General features: G+C 39.9%; 1 protein-coding gene across 3 annotated transcripts in view; it reads left to right on the plus strand.

The window, feature by feature from the left end:
- Window positions 1–3,387, plus strand: part of ccdc142 (coiled-coil domain containing 142) — a 28,318-nt gene extending 24,931 nt beyond the window's left edge. For 2 of the 3 annotated variants that reach the window (XM_048231708.1, XM_048231709.1), the window contains exons 11-14: window positions 54–168; window positions 266–443; window positions 1,205–1,416; window positions 2,690–3,387. In XM_048231708.1, coding sequence (XP_048087665.1) covers window positions 54–168; window positions 266–443; window positions 1,205–1,416; window positions 2,690–2,934 — 750 coding nt within the window. In that variant the 3' untranslated portion in view covers window positions 2,935–3,387. The remainder of the gene's footprint in view (window positions 1–53; window positions 169–265; window positions 444–1,204; window positions 1,417–2,689) is intronic. The other variant, XM_048231710.1, reaches the window with a different exon arrangement.
- Window positions 3,388–19,816: the final 16,429 nt, after the last annotated feature.

A 19,816-nucleotide genomic window follows, 5' to 3' on the forward strand; every position in this document is an offset into this window, starting at 1 on the left:
ACAAAATAGTAATGCAATTGTCCCCCTTTTTTAATCATGTTGGCTATATTCAGGCTTTTTCTGACAGGATTCTGAGGATTTTTTCCATGGATTGTAAGAGGATGTCAATTGAGATTTTTGAACAAACAATGCCATCAGCAAAACACTGGAGGGTCAATTACAAAACAGGTCATTCATTTCAACTCATGTAGGAAGTTCGGCATTTTTATTGAATAGAAAGTAAAGTTGCATCATACTCATTTAGAATATTTACCAAATCTCTTAGAATTACCCAGCAGCCCTAGCGAGTATGCCACATCTGCAGCCCAGAGTGTAATTGGCCAGGTGCTTGAGGGAGTGCAACCTTTGCCTGAGGAGGCGCGGGTCGCAGCTTTGACTGAAGCCATGACTGTATTCATGGAGGCTTGGATGGAGCACATTCTCAAGCAGAAGATCAAGTTCAGGTAGGGATGTGTTATTGCCTCTGCCATAACCTTCGGAGGATGTGTTTTGCTTCCTATCTGTTCCTTGTATGCACAGCGCCCTACACCATTATTGGCACACTTGGTAAAGTTGTCTGTACTGTGGCCAGGCACGCTGAACCATACCTGGGCCTGCTTGAAGAGATGTACTGTAGGGCTGCACAATTATTGCAATTGCAATCGCAACATGAACCAATGCAATTACCCCAAAATAGTAGTAAGTAGTAAATAGTAGCAAAAGCTACAAATAATCGCGCACATTTTGTCACATTTCTGACTTTTATATTCATTTCATCCTCTTTGACTATGCCACTTCTTGCTCACCGATCGGGTTCACAAATTAAATAGAGACATTTGGAATATTGAACTGAATCAATTCATTGACATTAAAAAATGGTATCGCAAATCACAATTATTTTCCCCTAATCGTGCAGCCCTAGTGTATTGGTTCAGTATGGTTCAGCCCTAGTGTATTGGCTACTGTATGGTTCAGTTGAATTCACAAGCTGTCCCAGACTTAGGTGCTACTTTTAGGTCTAAAATTCTTCGTGAATTACTCTTAGTCAAAATAATTAGGAGTCCTAAAGTTACAAGTGACACACCCATTATTTTTAGGAATTGCTCCTAAATTCGTCAGTTAGGAGCTACTTTTAGCCTTAAAATTTGTTGTGAATACGGGCCCAAATTTACTACACCTTTTTAAAACCACTCATTCACTAATCTCTCTGTCCTATCTTTCTCAGCATCCAGGGAGCCCTGCAGCTTAAGCAAGATTTTGACCTGATCCGAGACCTGATCCAGTCGGAGGAATATAGCTTATCAGAGGAGCTGCACCAGAGGTTGTTGTCTCTGCGTGTCTTTCAGCAAGTAGACAGTGCTATTATGTGTCTGCTGCAGCAGCCCATGGCAAAGCCCTACATGCCTTCACAAGCCTGGGAGCCCTTTCGACATTGCTGTGAGTCTTCAACATAACCTATAAGACATCTAAATATTGCATTTATAATTTTCTTACATGGTACCAAATTAGTGCCAAATTTCTAGAATTCGTCTAGAAGAATTGTCATATTCCCTTTCGTAAGAGAAACATTCTGTTCAAGTGAACAAAAATATTGAAATTCTTTAAATTGAAACAAAACTTTAACCCAGAAATATGTGTATTTAGTATATTTGTAAACAATGTTGAGCGAAAAGTTGTAAATGTATGCATATTTTGGAAAAGTGAAAAATGTTGCAGCTGGGTTAGGTCTCCCTGCACTCTGCTGTGGCAGTGCTCTCAAATGTGGCAGTGCTCTCATACAACTTTGACATAAAGCCAGTTGGGCTACAATAGGACTGGAATCTTTGATTCATCTTAATCCTTCAGGACTGAATACATATGAATGGACATTACAGCATTGCTAAAACAACACTTTTAAGGGTGGCCCAAGACCTATAATATTCACAATATATATATTTCTATAAGCCAAATTATTTTACACCAGCCCACCATCTATTCACCCCTCACAGAGGGCAGCACTGTTAGTATTGGTCTGAGCAGGTTATGAGTTCCGTATTTGCTACCTATACTGCCATCTTGTGTATAAATAGTGTAACTGGTAACACTGATCTCATCAAAAAAAAAAAAAAATTTTTTTTTTTGTAGGAGGCTTAGAACCGTTCCTTTCAGGGACTATGAATGTGCCAGACAGCAGGGACATATTTACATCATGTGATGCAAAGTAAAAAAAAAAAAAAAAACAGTTTGAAAAAGATGGTAGGCAAAATATCTAAGCAGCATGTGGTAGAGTAGAGATTCTGTAGTGTTTCATTGTTCATCAAACAAAATTCTGACATTAAGTTCTTTTTCTTATTGCTCACTCCAAATGGTGAGGTGTTCAAAGGATTTATGTCCCTGATTTTATAAATTTCACCTTTGGGGGAAACCAAAAAATCCATTATAGCTTACATTTTCATTAGTAATGTTGAGGTTTTGCTCACTTGCTACTGTTTTTGTTACATGTTACAGTTCACCTCATGGACTTTAATACTGTGTCAACCTATGTCTGGTGTAAGCTACATCAAGTGTATTTGCGTTCATAACATGACCAGTAGCCTAATTTATCTAGTAAAAAAGAAAAAAAAACTCATTGATTGATTGACTGATTAATTGCATTAGATTTATTGTGAAAATAAATAAAAGTAATAAAATAATTTTTCTTTCTTGACATTGTCCTTTGTTCCAACTCTAGGCCCCAGAATTACACAAGTGGATCAAGCTGCTGGTAGTCTCAACAACTTGGATAGCATGGATGTTCAAGCAGCTTGCCAGAGCTCACTGACCCATGCCCAGGATTCTCTTACCCCAGAGCTGGTTTCTGCATTGCCTGACTCTTATCTTCCTCTGGCTCAGCAAGAGTGGCTAGATCTGCGCATTCATAATAGTTCCCGTTGGAAGCTCCCTGGCTTGCACTGTTTAACCAGGTCGGAGCCATGAAATGACAATGCATGAGCAGCTCATTTACTCTCTGCAGCCCTCATTACAGTTTGCCCTGTGCCTTATCTCAGTTTTGTGCTCAAGGAGGAAATACTGCTACATAGGAAAATGGCAAAACTATGAAAGACTCTGCCACAAGTGCCTGACTAAAATGAAAAACAGTGTACATTCTGGTTGGTAGTCATAATAGGTAGTCAGAGTCTTCTGTCTTTATAGGAAATACCTTATTGGTTTATTTCTTTCAGTTATTCTAAATCTTACATCAAAAACCTCTTTGGTGCTTATTTTAACATCAATATTCAACATTATATACATAATGCTTAATCAAGTCATCATTTATCATTTTTATAAACCCCTATGAAAAATTAAGTAAAATTGCCATTTGACACCAATGTAACTTATTTTTTATGAGATTGAAGTCCATTAAGTACTTACTGTTTTGTATTTCTACATGTTGTTTTTGCATTAATTTTCACATAAACAACACATAAATAATTATATCTAAATGAGTCTTTTTTTTATTGCTTTCCTATTGTATTTTAGGTTGTTTAGTGTCCCATATAAAGGTAGTAGACCTCAGATTTCATTGAGGCCCCTAGTGTGGCAGCAGAAACACAAGGAAAACGGGCATCTTGCTGAATCAAAGTTGAATATGCTTTTATTCTCTCTGTGGACAGACTACACCAACATATGCAGCACAAGGCTGGAGTGCATCTGCCTCTGGGAAGTGGGGAAAGTTTCAAAGGGCAAGGGCCAGATGATAATGTAAACTCTATCATAATCTACATAAAACAAGAGAGAGTGAGTGTGATGTTTGGCCTCTGATGGTAGCTTGCTAATTAGGTAAACTTTAGTTATAGTCCATGAGCCACAGGGGGGGGGGGGCTACAATATTATATATAATACAATAAATAACCAGTTGGGCTACAATAGGACTGGAATCTCTGATTCATCTTAATCCTTCAGGACTGAGAAATACATATGAATGGACATTACAGCATTGCTAAAACAACACTTTTAAGGGTGGCCCAAGACCTATAATATTCACAATATAGATAAAATTCAAGATTTATGTGCAAAAAAAAGCTAATTTGAGTTTTCAGAACAACATGTTATGGCAATACCTGAATGCAGACCTTATTGATCATTACTATTCTACCTTTTTTTACTTTCAATTGCGAGTTGAAATTAATGTTAAATGATGACATACATAGGTCTGCAGTACAAATGTTTTTTAAATTGTAGCTGAAACGAGTACAAAGGATCTTTAATCTATTCATTGAATTCATCATCGTCAGAACAGGAGCACAGAGGATGCCATCTCTATGGCACTTCACTCTGCCCTGGCCCACCTTGACAATAGCAACACCTATGTAAGAATGCTGTTCATTGACTTCAACACCATCATCCCCTCCAAACTGATCACCAAACTCAGTGAACTGGGCATCAATACCTCCCTCTGTAACTGGATTATGGACTACTTGTATTGCATTCATTGTGTCTACACTTGAGATAAATAAGTATGGTTTTTCTTTTATCACATACACATATATTGTTCTTTCTTTACCTTGAGATGTTTCGACGTATACTTCCATTTTCGTCAGAAGGTCACACGGTGGAGTAGTGTGACACGTTTTTATCAGCTGATGTTGTTACGGAGGTGTGATCCACCTGTCAGTTTTTTGACAGGTGGACCACACCTCCTGCTGTCAGTCAGCCGCCCCCCAGGGTGGCACTCCAGGTATGGGAGAGCATATATGCTCCCTCATCTCTGTTCATCGTCTTTGGGCTCCACTTTCTTATTTCAATCGCCTCCTTTATCCAGCGGTGGTATCGGTTGTTCTCCTGCTTAATGACTCTGGCATGCAGGAGGTGTGGTCCGGAAGTATACGTTGAAACATGTCAAGGTAAAGAAAAAACATCTACCAATATATGTGTCTGTGATAAAAGAAAAAACAAACTTATGGATTCTGGACTTCCTAACCAACAGACCTCAGTCTGTTAGGTTAGATAATCGCACCTCCTCAACAATCGAACACCAGTGTACCACAGGGATGTGTGCTGAGCCCTCTCCTCTACTCCCTCTTCACCTACGACTGCACACCTGTACATGGCTCTAACACCATTGTCAAGTTTGCAGATGACTCTATGGTGATTGGGCTCATCAGCAATAATGATGAGACGGCCTACAGGGAGGAGGCCCAGCACCTAACATCGTGGTGCACTGATAACAACCTGGCTCTCAACACCAAGAAGACTAAAGAGCTTATTGTGGACTTCAGGAAGTCTAAAGCTAGCACACACACACCCATTCTCATCAACAGGACTGAGGTGGAGCATGTCACCAGCTTCAAGTTTCTGGGTGTCCACATCTCTGAGGACCTCTCTTGGACCCTCAACACTCAAAAAATGATCTGTCTCTGCTTTGCCTCTTTACGGATCATGCTATGAATAGCAGCAGCAGTGTCTGCATAAGTTGAGACATTGTTATTGACCTTCTGGACCAGAGACATTCCATCAATGATTGTTGATGTATTATATTCATCTGGAAGATGATCTGATAGTGATGCAAGTTTCTGCAAATGCTTTGCAAGTGCTGCTTTAGAGGTTTTCCTTGGGGTCCCCTCAGGTGTCGCCAATGACCATGGTTGGTCCAAGAGGGTGACAAAAGACTTCTCTCATGTCCAGTCTGATGGTCTTGCCATGTGCCTGTGTTTTCTTTTTTGACTCATGCTCGTAAATGTCTTTACTTTTTGTCAATGTATCATGGAATTTGTGCTTAGGTGTATCTGACTCCAGCCTCTATGTCATGATCTTTGCCTGTAGTATGAGCCTGAATCAGATAATCCCTAACCTCTTGTGTTGCTTTGCCTGCTGTAGATATGCAAATTAACTCATGTCCCTCTTAAAATGGATTGATCCAATTTCAGTTTCTGTCTCATCTAGGGTTGGGCACCGAAACACGGTTCTAATATGGCACCGGTGCCGACACAAACGATAGTAACTGCATCGAATAATAATGTGGATTGTTTTTTTTATACGAGGCATCACTGCATGTCATGCGCCATCTCTAACGTCTTGCTCTGATAGCACATCCAGATACAGTTAGCTACCATAAACACTGGATGTATAAACCAGAGTGGTGCAATATAGGCGAGTGGACAGTGTTTGACAGCTTGCGTGAGCCCACGTAGCTTACTTTAAAGCGATATCACGAGCTCCTGTCAAAATCTAGCAGTGGGCCTTACATACAAGCAAAAGGCTATGAAACAACATCAACAGTATACACAATACTGTATCCTCGCTAATGCGCTAACTGGCATTTATTTTAAATGTTATCAGCAAGTTGTAAGATGAAAACTTTATTTCACGGTGTGTTCTAAACATGGCATGATATTAATCTTTCATGTGCATGAGGCCCATATAGCATCACAATGAATATGAAGATCATGTTAAAAGTTAGCTGGCAAAAACATAAATGTGTAGGTTACATACCTGATGTCACTGAGCTGTCAAAGAGGCTACGGTGTACGTTATCGCTAATTAAACTCAGCTGACTAGTGTTAGCGCATAGCCATAGTTAGCCATAGGACACTGTTAAATTAGGGTTTTTGTTTTCAACTGTAATGTAAAGTGAAGGAAATTTTAAACTGAATGGTATATTTGCTATCTTAGCTAGTCAATCACAGTGCTAGCTGCAGTCATTCAGAGGTGAAATTTACCACCCAGAATATACCACCCATAACACTTTGTATCGTTATGGGGTGGTAAGGGGAATGTAGAGGGGGTGATAAGGGGAATGTAGAGTGGTTGTCATTGCCATTTAGATTACACAATTCATAAAAATTATATTTATATATAGTTTATACTGTGATGACTGGGGGAAACCTCTGTTCTTTCTGCAGTGAGCCCTTAGCAATGAGTCCATAGTAACCAGCTAATCTGTTGAATGCTGGTTCATCAGTATGCATTGGTCACTATTAATATTTTATGACTATATTGTATGCCAATGTTAGCTTACTGGAGACTATTGTGGTGAGAAATAATTATTAACTAGTTGCGATGGACTTGTTGGGAAGGGCTAACTACAAGCAGAACGGAGGTTTCTGCGGTCATCACAGCAAATGAATGCATTTCAAAATGTGAGAGTACTTAGCTTTTTTGTGTATCTAGTGACAACCCAGTCATGAACTCTCTCTCTCTCTCTCTGTCTCTCTCAACTTGGCACACACACCTAGTCAGTGTAAATAATTATGATAATTTTCATAATTTGCAGACAATCATGGCTCCAATGAGTAATGCTGAACGACAGTGACTATTCTGTGCTCGCCGCAATGCTGATCCAGAGAGGAGGCAACAGTATCTAGAGATGGAACGGCAAAGATGGAGACGAGATGTCGAAAGAGGGAAGAAGTTGTTAAGTTAAGGAAAAAGTGGAAGGAACAGAATGAGGCCCCGTCCATTTACTAGGGAAGTGCGGTGTAAATTTAAATGTTACTAACGAAGGTATTATAGCAATATTATAAATGTGGCGACGGAATAGCCTAGAACTTGGGTAGGCCTAGCGTTCAGTAGCCTATGCACTTGCGGTGATAGCCAAAACTAATGTGAATCGCGGACTATCCTACAACCAAAGAAAGTAAAGCAGATTATTTGTACCTGCGTTAGCCAAATAAAGGACGGGACTGTAAAAATGAAGTTTATTAGTTTTAAAGTTGACTACAGTTGACAGTTCACTATCAGTCCACACAAACAATTCTGGTTTCCTTGCACTAGCCATTTTCGTCGTAGCCTATTCTGTCTGTTTGTATAGCCTACAGCACACAAGCTTTGGTCAATTTCTGTAACAGAAACAGTGCCACCTCTAGGCCTGGGATATGAAGTAACGTGTTGAGTCGTGTTGAGATGGATCCGTTTGGACGCAAATATTCTTGATACGGTTCCAGGGAAGACGGAGGAAAAAAAGATTGGTTTGGTACGTGTGGACTAGCCCTGAAAGGAGAAAGCAGGCAAAGGCTAGCCTGGAAAATCCACACCCTGATAATCTAGAAAGATTAAGGGTCTGGCCACGAACAATCATGTAATGGCCCAACTCGAGGGGTGGCACCAAGCATGCATTTGAAAATTTCACTTCACGCAATTGGATAACACCAGACCAATGTTTACTCTGAATGATTCCGGACTTAGACGCAATTGGATAACACTACGATCAATGTTTCCAACGTTGCAGCGCTGTCGTCATCAGTTTAGCGCGCCTCTGGCCCGCCTATGTCAGATACGATTTGATTGGTTCCACGGGATGCAAGGGGAAAAAGTAACATGCATCATTGCTCATTGCCAGAGTGTCTCGCAGAGACAATTCCATTGTGCTCTTGCGAGAACTCTGGATTTCCAGGGTAGGCGAAGGCTAGAATGAAGGCTTTTGACACCCCTCCTGAGAGTACTTTATCTTTTTCAATGTACCCAATTTTATGATCATATTTCAAAAATGAATGGACTCAATCTTCTGAAATCTATCCATGTTGAATGTACTGTACCCAGTATTTCATGACATAAATTTGCATTTTAAACTTCATATTAATAAATATGTTTATATATACTTTGGATCTTGCCTTATTACGACATTAACAGTCCACACATATGTCCAGAACTAGTCAAATTATTGTTAAATTATGGAAACAAACAAAATTAACCACCCCGTAACAGGATTTACCACCCTGTAACATGACTTACCACCCCATAACATGTGTTTTTTTTTTTTTAAAATACTAGAGAGTGAGTGAAATAGCCCATAAATAAATGTTTGATCATAGTGTGGTGAAGTGGGCCTATTTACACATGTAACTTTAATTTGACAATAGGGAGTAAAATAGCCAATATTGTTCAAAACACCAACCAATGGACATGCGGAATTCACAGTTTGAAGATTAGAATCTAAATTCTGCAAATCTCCAATTAAAAAACAAACCTATAACTTTTAATATCAAATTAAGGACATTTTTATGACAGGAAAACATGAAATGTTCTGAATTCAATTTATGCATTATGTCTAAATAGAACGCATCTTGTCCGTTACGGGGTGGTAAAAAATAGACACCTGGGCTACAATAAAAAGGAAAATATTAATAGGGATTTAAGCCTGAGGTGGGAAAATGTTTTTTTATGTAGGTCATATATGTCTTATATCATGTGGATGTCTTAAAATATGGCTTGTCCTACATGATTTTTTTTAAAAATGTCAAAGTGAAAAGGCACCGGTTTCGTAGAATGACCCATCAATAAAAAAAAAGCAATTCATGCTTTAGACCATTTTATTGTAAAAACAAAGTACCGGTTCAGGCACCGTTTCGGCACCGGCACCGTTTTAAAAGTATCGATTTAGCACCAGTATCGGTGGGCTCACGCAAGCTGTCAAGCTGTATCTGGATGTGCTGCTATCAGAGCAAGACGTTAGAGATGGCGCATGACATGCAGTGATGCCTCGTAAAAAAAAAAAAAAAGCGATTTAAGCACCGAAATGAGGCACCGAAATCCACATTATTATTCGATGCAGTTACTATCGTTTGCGTCGGCACCGGTGCCATATTAGAACCGTGTTTCGGTGCCCAATCCTAATCTAAAACTTTATGCCAACCACAAGTTACAGTGACATAAGGGGGCGCTATGAAGTTCCCCCTGTGTATTCACGGTACCTCTTGATGTGTGTGCCAAATTTCATGCGTTTTCACCGATGGCAAGCACCTCTTTTGGCATCACAATTCATCACATTTTAGTCCGCACAAAATCCCAAATACCTCACTTCCTGTTGGGCGTGGCTAATGCATTGTACATTTGAAAGTTGTTCATCTTGGGGAGATACACACACCTACCAAATTTGATGTGTCTAGCTGAAAGTATGTACCAACCACTGCATCAATCACCTAAGGGGGCGCTACTGAGTCCCTGGGCCACGCCCGGGGCCAAGCTCTTGTGCCTAACTGCGTTGCGTGACACTGATGTGTGTGCAAAATTTTGAGAGTTTCCGACCATGTTAACCACCTCAAAAACAGGAAAGCAAAAAAGTAGAATAATAATAATAATAATAATAATAATAATAATAATAATAATTCTTACTGTTTCTCTGTACAAGCCAATAAGGTAAAATTGTGTACCTGACAAGTTTCGGCTACCTTGCCTCTGTAGCCTTCATCAGAGGTGTCACATGATGTTGGTCTGACGACGGCGTGGTGTCAGGTACATAATTTTACCTTATTGGCTTGTACAGAGAAACAGTAAGAATTAGTAATACAGTAAGCCTAATGAACCTCTTCAATATAATAATAATAATAATAATAATAATAATAATAATAATAATAATAATAATAAATATAGCCGCAAGCGGCAATGGCGGGCCCGAGCACCTGCGGGCCGCAACCCGTGACATTTCAGAATCCAACAAAGCACCGACGTGGTGCATTTGAAAAATGTACATATTTGATGTGTGTGCTATTTGTTTTTGCATGTTATTTTCTGGCACATTTACTTGCTTGGCCAGGTGGGGGTGCAATGCAAGGCAGGCCCATTGTGTGTCATCATAATCATAATATAAATTATCCTGAGAAATTTCAGATTATTTATTTTAAGCAAAGAACATTTCTGATACACTTTTTGGCCAGATGGTGGCGCTATATTAGGCATTTGAATTACACATGTGAATATCATCACAATAATGATATCCAATATTTTGCAAAGTTTCAGATCAACCAATATGGGCATTACCAATTTCTGGCACATTTTCCTCCTTGGCCAGGTGGTGGCGCTATGCCAGGCAGGCCCATAGGGTCTCTGGATATCATCATTATTATAATATCTATTAACCTGAGAAGTTTCAGATTCATTCAAAGCATAGAACATTTCTGGCACATTTCCTGCTTGGCCAGATGGTGGCGCTATGCTAGGCATGTGAATTATTTGTGTGAATATCATCACAATAATGATATCCAAGATTTTATAAAGTTTCAGATCAATCACTTAAGGCATTGTCCATTTCTGGCACATTTCCTACTTGGCCAGGTGGTGGCGCTATGCCATGCAGGCCCATTGGGTGTCTGAATATCATCATAATCATAATATCTATTAACCTGAGAAGTTTCAGACCATTCATTCAATGCACTATGACTTTATGACACATTTCCTGTTTATGTGGTGAGATATTAAAACCATAAACATATTTCAACATATCAAAAATTCCTTCACAATTTAACATCAGCAACATCTTGGCATAATGTTCAGCAAATTTCACATGAATCTGACAAACCGTCTAGGAGCCGTATGTTAAAATTGATCATCCGACATCAGTGTAATCGTCATTCTTTCTGTTTCCAGTTGGTGGCACTATGCCAAACATGCATTATGGGCATGTGAATATTATCATTAACATGGTATTCAATGACCTGTGAAATTGAAAACATTTCAAGCCATGCATGGTGAATTATGACACATTTACTGTTTGTGTTGAAGGGTATTAAAATTAATAATTTCACCATTTCGTCAAATTACAACATATCAAAAAAAGGCTTCAGAATTTATAATCAGGAACATCTCGACGTCATGTATACCAACTTTGACATGAATCGGATCAACCGTCTAGGAGGAGTACGTTAAAATTGATTATGTCCGCAACGCACAAAATCTCGATTACCTCACTTCCTTTGGGCGTGGCTAATGGCATGTTAATACAAAAGTTGTTTGTTTTTGGGAGTTACATACTGTACACCCCTCAAATGTGGTGTGTGTATCTAAAACTATATGCCAACCACAAGTCACAGTGACATAAGGGGGTGCTATGGAGTTCCTGGGCAACGCCCGGTGCCAAGCTTTTGTCCCTGTCTATTCACTGTACCACTTGATGTGTGTGCCAAATGTCATGCGTTTTCACCCATGGGAAGCACGTTTTTTGGGATCACAATTCAGCACATATTTCATCACATATTAGTCTGCACAAAATCTCAAATACCTCACTTCCTGTTGGGCGTGGCTAATGCATTGTACATATGAAAGTTGTTCATCTCGGGGATATACAGACACCTACCAAATTTGGTGTGTGTAGCTGAAAGTATATGTCCACCACGGGATCAGTCACCTAAGGGGGCGTAATGGGGTGCTAGCGGGTCCCTGGGCCATGCCCGGGGCCAAGCTTTTGTACCTAGCTGCTTTGTGTGACACCTGATGTGTGTGTCAAATTTCAAGACTTTTCGATTAAGTTAACCACCTCAAAATATATTCCAACCATGAGATCAGTCACCAAAGGGGGCGCTAGCAAGTCCCTGGGCCACGCCCGGGGTCAAGCTCTTGTACCTAACTGCGATGCGTGACACCTGACGTGTGTGCCACATTTCAAGAGTTTTCAACCATGTTAACCACCTCAAAAACAGGAAAGCAAAAAAGTGGAATAACAATAATAAGGCCTTGCGCCTGTAACCCACTCAAAAAATAGCATTCATACAGGATTAGGTTATTTTTAGTACGACATCCAACTTCTTGATTACTTTTGGTTAAGTTTTCCCTGCACATCATATTTGTCCAGTAGGTGGCAGTGGTGGCGCTGCATAGAGGGGAAACTGCTATACTTTGTTAGAGAAGAAGACCCAGACAACATGAGCAGCAGAACGCTAGTAAGCTGAAGCTGAATTAGAGATTCCACACTGGTTAAAAAATAAATTAATAATCGCATTTAAGAGATAGTTATGAGTTTTCCCATCAAGCTTACGTCTAAGTAAGAGACAACAGAGGAAAATATTCTAAGTTACTGAAAGGAATTTACTTTCTTTCATTCCTTTTCTCCGGTTGGTTTTTCTTGGATGCATGATTTGAGAAAACGATTTCCTTTGGAAAATTCGCCATTGGACATGAGGCGGCAGAGCGGAGGGCGGGGAAGGATCATCTTGCCTGCATTACGAACTGCTACTACTCACCATTTCATTTCATCAATCAGATAAGCGTGAGATTTCGACCTACTTTAAAAAAACATACTACCCGGGTAGATGGACTTTGGATTTATTATTTTGGGGTTAAACAGAGCTCTGGTCATTTTATTTTCTATTTCTGTTTGATAACTGATGTAAATAAATGCCGGCTATATGTTCTGAGTAAACCACCTTGTTTTTTTATATTTCTCTCCTCTTTTGAAAAGTTCCTTAGAAAGGCAGCACTTCACTTTTATTACAATAAGAGCCCCTTACACACCCTTCGGTGCTTGGGCCCTAATAATAATCCTTACAAAAACAATAGAGCCTTGCGCCCTTCGGTGCTCGGGCCCTAATAATAGTGAAAAATAATAATAATCCTTACAAAAACAATAGGGCCTTGCGCCCTTCGGTGCTCGGGTCCTAATAATAATAATAATTGTACATAATGATAACAATGTGTAATGTATGAATATTTTCACCAACCAGTTAATCTACATCTCATTCCCACATTCTTACTAGTCAAAAGTACAACTGAAATGAATAATGTAGATCATTTTAGCACCTGTGATGCAATTACCATAATTTCCCAACTATTAGCTGCAGTTTATACATTGATTTTGCAAAATTTCTTCATCTATGAGGTTAATACACGGTGGCAGTTCATATGGTATATGATTTTGTTTCTTTTAACTTGCATAAAACACTGTCCTGTGGCTTATACACAATACGGCTAATACACAGGAAATTACTGGACATTATACAATTATAATATTTATGTTAAGCTGGGTACACGTGGTGATGTGAAAAATTTTCATTTGGTGTTCCTTGAATGTAAAGGTAATATGTGATTGGTAATCATCATGTTTTGATCTCTTGGAATATCTCTTATGGGTAGTTTCAATAAAATACTAATTTACTGAATTTTGGGGGGGGGGGTTCCGAATAGTACATTTACAAATAGTAAATAGCAAAGCAATGCAGACCTATGTAATCATTTGTATATCAAGTCTCTGCTGGGAGGTAGGAAGGTAGAAATACATTGATTAATAAGGTAGTGGGCATTTCAAAAAGTGCTCACGTTGTGTCTCTGAAAACGTAGATTTGCACATTATTACACATAAATCTTGAATTTGACCAACCAAAATGAAGGGCAAAATCGCATAACGATTCAAAATATGTATGCCAACATCAAACACCACATATACATCAGTAATAATGAGGTTTAGATTATTTTCTTATTATTTTTCTTATGAGTGGTTTAACAAAAAAAGCCAATAGGCGGAATTTGCTTTTTTCAAATCAGAAGTCAACTTTGAAGGCCTGTACAGCCACAAAGCTACAAGATCCAACTTGCTATCATACCATTTTATACTCCAGTAATATGTAGCTTTCAGAAAAATATAGTGAGAATTTCCCCCAAGTGGTAGTGGCACACCCCTTTTTGGGCCTGTGGCTCATGGACTATTACTGAAGTAAGACTTCACTATGGATATCACACTTTTTGAAAAGGAAAAAATATGAAGGCAAGTTGTGGGCAAGGCAAGAGTTAGAGGAATCTTGTCTCCTGTTTCTGTAAGTGCCGTTGACTGACAATAGGTTCAAGGTCACAGCATGATGTCCATAAAAGTCAGTATCAGCAAACGTGGTTTGGAAAATGGGTGCACAGAACCGTGTGTGATAGGTTAACCTGCTCTATTTGAACATGGCTGGTAATCTCAAGTAAAAACCCATGCTTGAAAGTCACACAGGATGCCACTGTACAGTAGATCACAGCATAGCCTAGTTTTCGCGAGTGTAGCCTAACATAACAATTATGCCTAATGGAAGCAAGTCTGATCACTACCATTGTAAACGTACATTAATAAAATCGACTACTATCAATCTGTTTTATGTGGCAAATTCATGTGGTCATGATGCTTTGTGCATGATCGAAATATAATGAAAGGGAGGGATGTAGGCCTACAAGCACACAGCACAGCACTTGTGTAAGACACGAAAACAGCTGCTAAATGGATATGCTCATCAACTGAACCTCAAGGTGTTTGTCAATGTTGCAGTTGAAAAAAAGACAAACCTATCGGGCTTCAAGCCAGTGGGGTATACTACGAAGGTCGATTAGTGGGTTGGCGAGGTATGTTGCGCTCAAAGCCAGGGTATGCTGTAACACAAAAGTGGCTCTGTTTTAGCGTCGCTGTATCACCATGGTATCTTATACTGCCAACCAATCCTGGTCGGGAGGAGGTTCAGCTAAGACTTTTGGGTTAGATTGGCACATTGGTGGACACAGGCCCTTAAAGCACTAAGCGCAGCTTCCTAGCCCCTCCCTGGACCTCGGAGACTGCATCGTACAGGGGTCTCTCAGGAAACACAGGGTCTTTCGGGACAGATCCGATTCCTTGGCATGCCTGAGAATATTCTTCTTTCTTTGTTTCATTTGTAGGCGAATTTTTAATATAATTTTTAGGTGTCTTTTGTGTTTGTTTAGAAGAAATACAATATACTGTAGACGGACATACATTTGTTCATCTTACACTACGCCACTGCCTCTCCTTCACAGCTGTTGAGAGCATAGTCTATGCTGAACATTAGGAAGATCAGACCTTATCTGATCCCACTGGATCCCTGTAGGTCCGTAAAGGACTGCTGGCCACAGTTTTGCCCAACTTAAGTCATCTTTTGATGATCTATTGGAGCTCACTTTATTTATTGTTCTCCACTCCTGCATACCTGAACTCTGGGTGGTGGCCAACATACGAGGCTGTTCTGTTTCTGGTTTCATTCCATATTGTCTTGCCTCCGTTCATGTGACGTTTGTGTCTGTTCTCCCTGTGCTTGGGCAATGCTGGTTCGGTGGTTCCGTCGATGAGGCTGGTTTGGGCGGCTCCAGTCTCTCCCTGTTTGGCCCTGCTGTTCCAAAGGTGTGAGCTGTACAACGGAGGCCGAGACCTGTTGCACCATCCAGACTCATCTGTGTTCAGTCTGTGTTTATTCTTTGTTATTTTCAGTTAGTGTATTGTATTTATTTTTCTGTTCTGTGCTTGGGCTAATTGTGGAACTCCCTTTAAGGCGTTTACTGTGTGCTGTGCTGTGCTTTGCCATGCCTATTGACTTGTACTGTTGAATCACCCAGCTTGGTGTGTCTTTTGTGGAGCACTCTGACTTGCTTCTTGGTTGGGAATGTTTCATCCCTCTCCTAAGTTCTCTGGAAACCAGCCCAAGCCCTGAGTAGATTGTTTCTGGTTTGTTTAATAAATTATATTATATTTTTGTAAACCACGTCTCTGCCTTTTCAGTCAACGAACTTGTGTGACCTGGGTCATTCTCTAATTTAGGGTACATTTCATGTCAGCAAAAAAGCACAAGAGCAATGTCCTTTCTCAGTGGAACATTAAGTGTCTCAATATAGTATATTAATTCAGTGTTACATATCTGTTAACTGCAGAGCTTAAACATTAACTGTTTTTAAATTTTTTAAAAACATGTTTTTACTTCAGAGTTTGTCAGCTATGTTATGGACAAACAGGGTGTTCTAAAAACCATTCAGTCTTGCACTTGAAATTAAATGCAATTTAGAAGGCTCTTGAGTCTATTTCTGCCACACATACAATTGTTATTTAAAATGATTTCCATAATCAACCTTTTTTAAAGACGAACATGCAATGCATTTATAACTGTCCTTATGGACAATGATGTTTTTCATCATAAATCTCCATTAAAGTTATTTTTGATCATTAAAAAAGATGTTATAGTAAACTCCAACCTATGCAAATAAGTACTGTAGAATGCTTAAAAATGTCAGAAACATCAATATTGGCTATTTTAACTTTAAAAATCTAAGTGTAACCTAGGTAACAATGAAAATCACACGGTTGACACTAGTAACCTAGTTGACTGGACATATTGTTAACCATATTGTTAACATTTTATTCATGAGACAGAATTTAATTAGCAAAGTTGCTTTCGGTGAAAACCTCTTATTTTAAATGTAGAATCATCTCTCAGGGACCAGAAAAAGCGGTTCACTGCAAATCCAACTTTACTCATGCACTTCACCTGCACATGAGTCTCTGTGATTTCCTGAATGGTGCCAGGGTAAATTGTCTCCTCATAGGTCAGAACACACCATTGTCCAATCAATTGAGGACTCCACAGAATTTCATTGTCCTTCTTTGAGTGTACTAGAGGCAGTGCAGGGGTTGATGGCTGAACCTCAAAGCTGAAGGCATGTGTGTCTTCACACTGGCACTCAAACATTTGCCTGGTAGTACAAGGGCAACTTACATCTCGATAGAGAAGCTTTCCCAAGGACCCTGTGACCACCTGATGTATTCTCATGGTTGAAGGCACTGTTGGCAGAGAACCTGGCATCTCCTTGAGGAATTCATCCACAAGATTTTGAGAGATGTAGGACACTCGTACAGTACCACTATCAACCAAAGCACTGTATAAGTCCTCTGCTGATCTGATATCATGCCCCTGGCTTACAAGCCTGTCAGCCGTCCGTTTCTGGAGGCCTCCTACTCCATCGGGAGCACCTTTCCCGTGGCTCGCTTCAAAAAAATTCCATGTTCCCTTTTTGAAGCCACGGTTCACCAGCTCTGTGGTCAAGAGGTAGAAATTTCCCTTCTGCCTATATTGTAGGGCCATCACTAAAGAAATGCACCACCTCAATAGGAGGATGTGAGGCCTTAACTTCATCGAGAATGGGGGACAGATGTGGCCATATGGCAGGAGGGCCCTTCTCTTTTGATGAAGAAATTGTGCCAAAGCACATGTGCTCTGCTGTCCCCCCAACATAAAGAACTCCTGTGTGGAGGGTAGCTTGTTTCTGGTTGAAGTGCATTGCTTGTATTTCAGATGAACGCTTACATGAATAGTTTTCTGAAAAATCCACGAGAATTAAGCATTTGTTGTTGGACATATTTAGCCTCAATTCACGGTAATGTGAAAATTGACTTTTGATGTTAACTACATGCCGTTTCAAATGGGTCAGTTGATCTTGAAACATCTCCAGCATGTCTCCTAACTCTATTTCCTTTTTCTTCTCCACTGCTATTCTCATAGGGACCATTTCTTTGACACCATCATTGTTCTTCTTTTCTCTAATCATTGTTTCAGTCAACTACTGAGTGATCTCGACACGTTTCTGCAGGTCACCTTCTGCTAGGATAGCAAACTCCTGCCCTTTGCAATCAGGACACACATTGTACATACAGTCCATTGATTTTGTATTGCAGCTTATGGATGTCATCATATCCTCCATGTCCACACCCTTAATTCATTTAAGCGTGTGAAGCTTTTCGGCAAGAAATGAAAAATTCTCATGGACCTTGCAAAGACAGGTTTCTCTGTCTGCAATTGTTGGATGAACTACCCAGAATGGATGCAGATGGCAAAACAAGGAGTAGGAAAGGCTGGAATGAGGATGTTCAATGAGAAATTTTCCTGTGGAGGTTTCTCAAGGTGTCATTTAAAAACCTCTTCTGTTTTTTCTTCTTCCCTCTCGTGATTGTTTGAGCTTTCCCTGCCGTCAAACAGCTGTTTTCATCCCTCATCAAAAATGTGTGAACATTTTCTTGCAATCTATAGCACAATTGGTCTGGTGCATTGTCTAAAAATCGCTGTCGTACACTACCTAAAACGCATTACACCACTGACCAAGAGAAACCTGGTCAGGTCAGAATGATGTAGCGTTGTCAAGGCAGCAATTGCACTGGATCTAAACAAACCAATCTAACCATAGTGATGGCTTTCTTAATCTATTTCAATATGTCTTCTAACGTTTTTAAGATGTTAGTACATTTTTATTACACTGAATCACATACTACAACACATATTCATACCAACACAATCAAATTCGTGACTATAGAGTTTTGTAGCATGGGCTTCCTCCGTAAAAGAGACTAGCATTGAACTTCACTGCTGTTAAAATCCTTAAATTCACACGTGTCTTGGCTTTATTTTTGAGGCAAAAAACGTCACTCTTAAAGGAACATTTCACCGCTGGGAAGATTAATGTGTATTTAAATTAAGTCATTTATGTAGTAGAAATGTGGAGTCATCATTGAAGTCAGTGCCTTCTTAAGTATAAGTATATATACTTTTTTGATCCCGTGAGGGAAATTTGGTCTCTGCATTTAACCCAATCGGTGAATTAGTGAAACACAAACAGCACACAGTGAACACACAGTGAGGTGAAGCACACACTAATCCCGGCGCAGTGAGCTGCCTGCTTCAACGGCGGCGCTCGGGGAGCAGTGAGGTGAGTGAAGTGCTCAAGGGCACTTCAGCCGCGGTCAGGGCTCGAACCGGCAACCCTCCGGTTCCAAGTCCAGAGTGCTAACCAGTGGGCCACGGCTGCCCCATAACCAAGAAAAAGAAAAAAAATTATATTTGGCTCATGTGGATTAAAGCCAACAACTCTCAGAACTTCCTGCCTTTCACTGCTCTTCACTGCCCTACCAAGCAATTGACCCAGGAAGTAGCCAAGCACACAGAGGGATTCATTAATATTAGATAGATAGATAGATAGATACTTTATTGATCCCCAAGGGGAAATTCAAGGGTCTCAGTAGCATACAGACATCACATACAACATGCACTTACAGCAGAAATGGTAACATAAGTATAAGTATAAACATATAACTAAACTCCACTGTACAATAAAGACAGTAGAAGATAAGAAAACTAACAAAACTAAATACTAAATACACTATATAAATTAAATTTAAAAAGTCCAATGTGCTTGAGGGTGATCAAGCATAAGACGCTTGTAGTGACAGGGCCGGGACTGGTAAGGTGCTAAAGGGAGTGAGTGTCATGGTGAAGGTGCAAAAAGTAGTCCAACCATAGTCCTTTAGTTGTGTGTGCATGGCAAGGTGCTCAAGAGAGTGAGTGTCATGGTGAAGGTGCAAAAAGTAGTCCAACATTAGTCC

This window comes from Alosa alosa, chromosome 21, assembly GCF_017589495.1.
Source record: "Alosa alosa isolate M-15738 ecotype Scorff River chromosome 21, AALO_Geno_1.1, whole genome shotgun sequence".
Classification (NCBI taxonomy): domain Eukaryota; kingdom Metazoa; phylum Chordata; class Actinopteri; order Clupeiformes; family Clupeidae; genus Alosa; species Alosa alosa.